At 35.5% G+C, this 7067-nt stretch overlaps 1 protein-coding gene across 1 annotated transcript; it reads left to right on the plus strand.

Moving 5' to 3' along the window:
* Positions 1 to 23: 23 nt before the first annotated feature.
* Positions 24 to 6452, plus strand: LOC106155417 (V-type proton ATPase 16 kDa proteolipid subunit c). The gene is made up of 3 exons (XM_013530257.2): positions 24 to 213; positions 4639 to 4822; positions 5622 to 6452. The coding sequence occupies exons 1-3, from the start codon at positions 144 to 146 to the stop codon at positions 5836 to 5838; spliced, it is 471 nt and encodes a 156-aa protein (XP_013385711.1). The 5' UTR covers positions 24 to 143; the 3' UTR covers positions 5839 to 6452.
* The last annotated feature ends 615 nt before the right edge of the window (positions 6453 to 7067 follow it).

Consider the following 7067-nt stretch of genomic DNA (forward strand, 5'->3'; position numbering starts at 1 on the left):
CAATTATAATTCAAGTTACAATCAAAGTCAAGGACATCTGCTCACAATCGGATCGAATCACATGATACTAGCGCACCAGCCATTTTGTAGGAAGATCTGATCGGGGCGGCTTGTCTTCTCGTTATTCTAAAAGAACATCCAAAATGTCAGAAAATCCCATATACACGCCGTTTTTTGGTGTCATGGGCGTAACAGCAGCCATGGTTTTCAGTGGTATGTATTGTTGTCTCGCAGTTTTTGATCATTTTTTATCACTGGGGGTCTCACCGGAAGACTAATCAGCATTGACATTGAGATATTCATTGATAATTTTACATTAGGAAATGACATATTTTTATGTTGTTTCAAAGAAACATCTCCTGATTCAACACATGATGTGACAATCTATATATCGTTTGATTCATTTTGATATCTTGAAACGTTTTATGCGAGATCGGGCTGAGTTAATTTTTGTATAAAATGCCACTTCACAGTCTTGTGACATTGACTGACGTCAGTTAATACTAATAGATCGACATTAAGAAACGATGCGATAAAATTAATTCATTATGGTATTTGAAATGTAGACAACGTTTTGCTGAATGTCATGCTTTACATGGTGATAAGATTTTATTACGGGCTGATTGTACAAAGTCCCAAATCATTACTGCTGTCATCGAGCTTTTTTACCAACTATTTGTGCTTAGAATGCTAATGAATTGAAGAAACATAGTTTACGTTCAATAAGTATTGAAAGGTTGCTTTTAGTTTTAAAAAAATCAGTTTTGAGTTACAGTCAGACAAATGATCTTCAGACAATTTTTCGATTTGGAGAGTGCTTCCAGTTGATGCTTTGACCCTTTTTCCATAGTGGTATACTTCAGCAATACAGTCTGTTCCCATACACATTGAGAAATGGACAACAAAAAAGACTGGTCAGTACTGAAAGTCAGCTCTGCACTCGGCATGGCAAATCGTATAACTTAACGAAACAGCACTAGTTTTGTGGAAAACCTTTGAAAGGAGTAAACACCCATGTAGCATAATTACATGTAAGGACTTTACGAAGGGTATAAACATAGATTGTATTGCTTGAATATATCACTCTGTGAGAAAAGACCCTTGCAATCCCAAACTTAAAGGAACCATCTACTGGATTTTGCTAAAAAGTTTATAGATATACAACATGTGCATTTCAAGCATCACTTTCTGTCATTTGAAAGTCTTCTTGCAAGAAGGAAAGGAAGGAAGACAAAAGCAAAAATATTTTATGGATTTGTAATTTATAGTTAAAAGGAGAATGAAGTTTTGAACACATTGCTCTTGTTTGATGTTTAAAATTTATTATAAATGTTATTTTGTGTATGATTGATGCTTTTTACTCCTAGCGCTATGTCTAACCCCAACAGCAAAATTTAAATCCCTTATTATTATATTTTATGTATTTATAGCAGTTTTATGTTTAAAAAAGTATTGAAATAATTTTTCTGATCAGTGGATTTGTAAATTAGATGTTTTATTTGTAAGTCTGTATTACTATCAATCTCTTTTTTAATTGCTTGAAAAACAAATTAACTTTTGGTGACTATCTTTTTACATTAACATTTCCATTGTAAGAAGCATCTTTGGTGGCTCCCAGCAAAAGTGTTTAATCTTGTCGTGTCAAGGCTGCCTGTAGAGTTAATAAATCAGTATGAATTGCAAAAAGGGTGGTTTGTTCCTCGTCCCTTAGGCCTGGGGTCATCCACAAGTTTACTATGCTAGGAGCACACTAGGTTATAAATTGTGTTCTTGTAGACCCGTCCACCTCTGCTGACACATTAGGGAAAGAAAATGACATGCAATCATTGATGAACTTCAGAAGTTATGGACTTACCAGGAAAATTATATTTTAAGTAAAATGGAATTGTTTTCATTGATTCGCCTTTGCTTCTACTAATTCTTTGGTGATAATAGTATAGACTTAATCTGTAAGTTTTTAGCATCATATTACAGAAAGACATCTGATTAATAGTGACATTTGAATTCATACCGTGCTTCAAGCTTGACTGTTTAATTATTCAGAAGAAGAAAAATTAATTTGGAACTAATTAAACCCATTGAAGACTGATCCAGAATTCTAATGGGTGACAAATGTAGACAGTCCTGTGACCAGTTTTGTAATAGGGAGCCACATGACTGGTCATGTGGTGATGATCTGTGGGGAAGGTGATAACAGCTCCATTGACAGATGATGTATTAAGTTTGTGTTACACTGTGGCCAGGTACACTGGTATAAGGATAGTTTAACTAATTTCTAAGAATTTTTCTTTTTATTTATTTATTTTTGCTTAATGGTGGAATGATTGGTGTCGATTTTTTTTTTTTTTTTTTTTTGACATGACTTTTCATATGTGAAAACATTAAAATATATACAGTTATATTGTATATATTTTATTATTTATTCAAAACGTTAAAAATTGGTGGGGTCTCAGTGGAAATTTTGATAACAGTTCTCAATTCCAGTTTTGAAATAGCACACATTTCCAGCCATTGTGCCAACTCATTGATCATAATTCTTGTCTATTGTCCTGCAGATAGTGAGAATATTGATAATTGATAAAATAACTTATCTTCTGGATATAGTAACATGATAGAGAGAGTGAGGGTGTCAGATGGAACAGGAAGGGAGGTGTCCATGATTTGAAATCAATTTTTAAAAGTCCAGGTCTATGAAAATTGACTTTATATTGTCTCTACATCAGGACCAACATAAACCAGCAATAAACTTACTGATATTGTCTGATGACCTGGTGGTTTAACTTTTTTTAAAAGTCTAAGGCATGATAAGGTCCTTATCAGTATGGAAACTTCAATCTCACCACACCCGGAAATTCCAACTGTTTTCACCATGAAAGAAGTAATTCACGTAAATTCATGTGCAAATTTCATTTTGTTAGTGGGGCAGAATTTGAAATTAGTGTCAGGTTGATGAAGTATGTATTGCAGGATGAAAGCATCATTTCCTGATTTGTGTAGGTGTTTCACAAAAGAACAAAATAGATTGGTTTAGATTTAAGTGTTCTTGAAAGCCTTATTATAAAAATATCCTGGAATTCCTGCATTTTATTATATTCCCACTGCAGAATGAAAAGCTATCAATAAATTCCATGTCATTTTGTTGGAATATAAGCGCTTTATGTCATGGAGCTATAGTATACTTGAGAACCAGATTATGCAGCGCAGTAATAAGCAGGCTATTGATTTTCCTAGGTCCTTGCTATGAACTAGATCAATAATTACAAGTAACCACTTTGGTACTGCATATTCTGCTGAATGACAGGACTCTCCATATCTGAGCACACTGCCCACAAAACGCCAATATAGACACGTAGGAGATTTGGTGCCTGTGTGTTTGCTTTAGCTTGGAATTTCAATAATTATAGTGACTTTCCTTCCATGTGACTTGTTAACTAAGGGGAGTGTTGCATTGGTAGTATTCTATTGATTCCTTACCAATTGTGTATGAAAGGTTGTATTTTTCTAAGACTTGATGTAGTATGGAAAAGAACTTAGTAGTATAAAGACTTCTGAAGTGTGTTGTTTTCGTATGTTTTTTAATTTTTTATTAGGCAATGTACATGGTTTTATATCTTTTACAATCCACTATCACTGGACTATAATCTATGTAGTACATTAAACCATCTGATGATATTTGATTGCGTGCAGGACTCATGGCACCACCTTATATTTCATCATTATTAACTAATGGAATTTCTACTTTGGCTTTTGGAAAAAAAGTGGTTGCCATTGGTCCTACGAATCCTGTATAAATTCATGAAGTTTGATATTTGGCTCAAACATAGGTTCTGCAATGTCCCAAACATGTTTTATATCAGATAACATTAATTCAAGCTTATGCCCCACACCTAATATGAAAACCTGCATATTTTCAATATGTATGTGACTGTATCAGACTAAGGTTAATTGTAACCAGAAGTATCCCAACTGACATTACCACACAGACAGGGTCCCAAATCTGACCTGACTCATGTCACAAGCTAGACCTGCTCTGAATGTGCCCATACTGAAGGCCAACATTTTAAGTAAAGCATCAACGCATCATCATTTCACAGACAGATAATGAAAGCACTAGTATTATATACAATAGTTCACAAACCTGATAATGACTGAAGCATGTTTTATATTTTCACCTTTGAGAGCAGCCTGATGCTGGTATTGCACCTACTTCAAACACTTTATTTCATCTGCAACATGCTTTTTATATAGAAATACTGTAGTGTCAGTACACATTGCCATTACTTAGTATTTCCATATCTTTTGAACAAGTTGTGTACATTTCTGTTTCATATATATATATATATATATATATGCATTTAAGATGTATATACACTGTATTATATTTTCCATTTATTGGAGAAGCCTCTGGTGCTGTCCTGTTTGGCTTGTGGGTTCCAGTCATGCATGCTCATGTATCAGTTGTTGTCATGTATTAATGTGCTCCAGGTTTTACTTACAACTTGCTTTAAATTTCACCAGTGATTTTCAGCTTGTTTTTAGTCACTCTATGGTGTTGCAAAGTATTGCATCCACATCAGTAGTAAGTACTGAATATTATTTTCATGTATTTCATTTCGTCCTATATATTATATTTTTCAGCTTTTGGAGCAGCCTATGGCACTGCTAAATCTGGTACAGGCATTGCAGCCATGTCGGTCATGAGGCCAGAGCTGATCATGAAGTCCATCTTGCCAGTGGTCATGGCTGGTATCGTGGCTATCTACGGCCTGGTGGTGGCTTTGCTGATTGCTCAAGACATCAGTCCAAATTATACCTTAACGGCGTAAGCAAAGCTCTGTTGATAGCCTTAAAGTGCATTCAGTACAGCAGATTTATATATCTGCGGATCAAATATGGTGACCCGCTAAAAAGCCTACCACTTAAATTCTGAGTAGACACTGTATAGATTCCCCATGGGGATTACGCAACAAGTATTCGAGTGAGTTGGCCATATTTGAATGCAGATCTGTTGGTCTACTGTTCTGAATGCGCTCTTAGGCTCTATTCCCATAGATTTTAGATCGATCTATCCCCGCGGGGAGTCTCACTAGATTACTTTCAGATAATCCGACTTAAATGTCCGTCCCGCCTACTACAAGCTGTAAGGGGGTAATTAACTTTCGTGTCCGCCCGGCTGACAGCTATTTAGCGTGAACCCCCAGGGAGTTAGGTCGATCTAAAGTAGGTCGATCTAATCTATGGAAATGGGGTGTTAGTCCGAATTTTTCTTCAACAGAGTAAATATTTTTGTTGATGGCCTTAGTCTCATACTCAGCATGGAGTAATTGTTATGTAAATGTCTTAATTAATGAAACCAGTACAGGTCAGCTTCTAGAGCTAGACAAAATACATATTTATGGAGTCGCCCTAGTATGTTTCTTAGATAGAGGTAAAAAGGGTGATTTCTTATTGATCAGAATGAAGGCAAAATTTGTTTTTGATGACCTATTTTCAACCAATATTTACTATTTGATAATTTGATTTCTAAAAAGGTTACTTGACAGTTGGTAAACTTCGACTGATGTAACTGGATTTATACAAAATTTAAGTGCTATCTACACATTTGTAATTTGTAATTTCAGGAGCTTCGCTCACTTGGGAGCAGGTCTTAGTGTAGGACTTAGTGGATTGGCTGCTGGCTTTGCTATCGGCATAGTCGGTGATGCAGGTGTAAGAGGAACAGCACAGCAACCTAGGCTATATGTTGGTATGATCCTGATCCTTATTTTTGCTGAAGTGCTGGGTCTATACGGACTTATTGTTGCCCTTATCCTGTACTCCAGAGGCAATGCTACATAGATTGCTGGACCTTTTGAATAGAATGTGTGAGTGGAGCAATGACACAATGAATGAATATTACTGTAACTTTGCTGACTTTGTCTCTTATGAACCAATATATTTAAATGTGAATAAAATAAAAGGGGGGAAAAGACCTGTTGAAACAGATTTTGTTTCTACTACCTTGTATGGTATCGGAACTTGCTGACTTTTTTGTTCAGGTTGTGGGAGGGTAAGAAAAAATATTTACCAAGGTGTCAAAGTTGTTTCTACTTCTGAGATTCAATAGTTGCTTCTTTTGGGATCTCCTCTAAGATACGAGTTTGACATCAAGTGGAGGACCAATGTTATAATATTATATAGATAATGGGGATTTTCAAAGAGAAAAAAAATGAACCAAAACTCATGACTTTGATAACTGAAATACTGACTAGCTTGATATGAATGAGTGTCACCTATGTCTGGCAAAGCAATGTTGTGTGTAATATATTTCTTGTAAGTAGCTGTTTTGTAGTTAATTAGGAGATACAGCTTGTGATGATGGGTCATCAACTTCAAACAATTGTGAGAGCTAATCCACTGACTGGATGTACATATAGATAAAGGCTAGAATAAAAGAACAAAAACTGTTTAAATGTTGTGCAGTAAAAGTATATTTATGGTAGACGCATTGCACATAGTATTACATGCATCTTATTTACTGAGAACACTTCACAAACTGTATGTGAAAGATGAGGGCAGTGTCTGTGCTGCAGGAAACCTTTGGATAAGAGGTTGTGCAATATATCTGACATCGCTGGCCATCAGTTCACTGTATTGACAAAATCCCTGGCAAGTAGACTCAAGGTGTTTAACAATATGTGAGCTGATGGCCATCATTACTTGATTAGTTTGGGAGCAGTTCTCTCGGGGAGGGGTCTCGTGGGCTTAGAATAACTCTTCGTTTCTCTTGGAAGCCTCTCCAGGCAAGGTTTGTTTAGAAAAAGCATCAAGGCTAACACATGATACATCTGTCATTATTTATTACCAATACCATTATGTAGCTGACCAATGGGCTGACCATTTGTGTTTAACACAACAGCATAATCTCCACACTGTCAATGGCTTCTTACAGGAGACAAAAACGGGATCTCTTTATATATATATATATATATATATATATATATATATATATATATATATATATATATATACACACACAATGTGGTTATCTTGACAGAGAAAACAAGGGCTTTGCTCTGTACAGGGAG

The sequence above is a fragment of the Lingula anatina genome, chromosome 3, assembly GCF_051362555.1.
Source record: "Lingula anatina isolate TDL-2025a chromosome 3, LinAna3.0, whole genome shotgun sequence".
NCBI lineage: Eukaryota > Metazoa > Brachiopoda > Lingulata > Lingulida > Lingulidae > Lingula > Lingula anatina.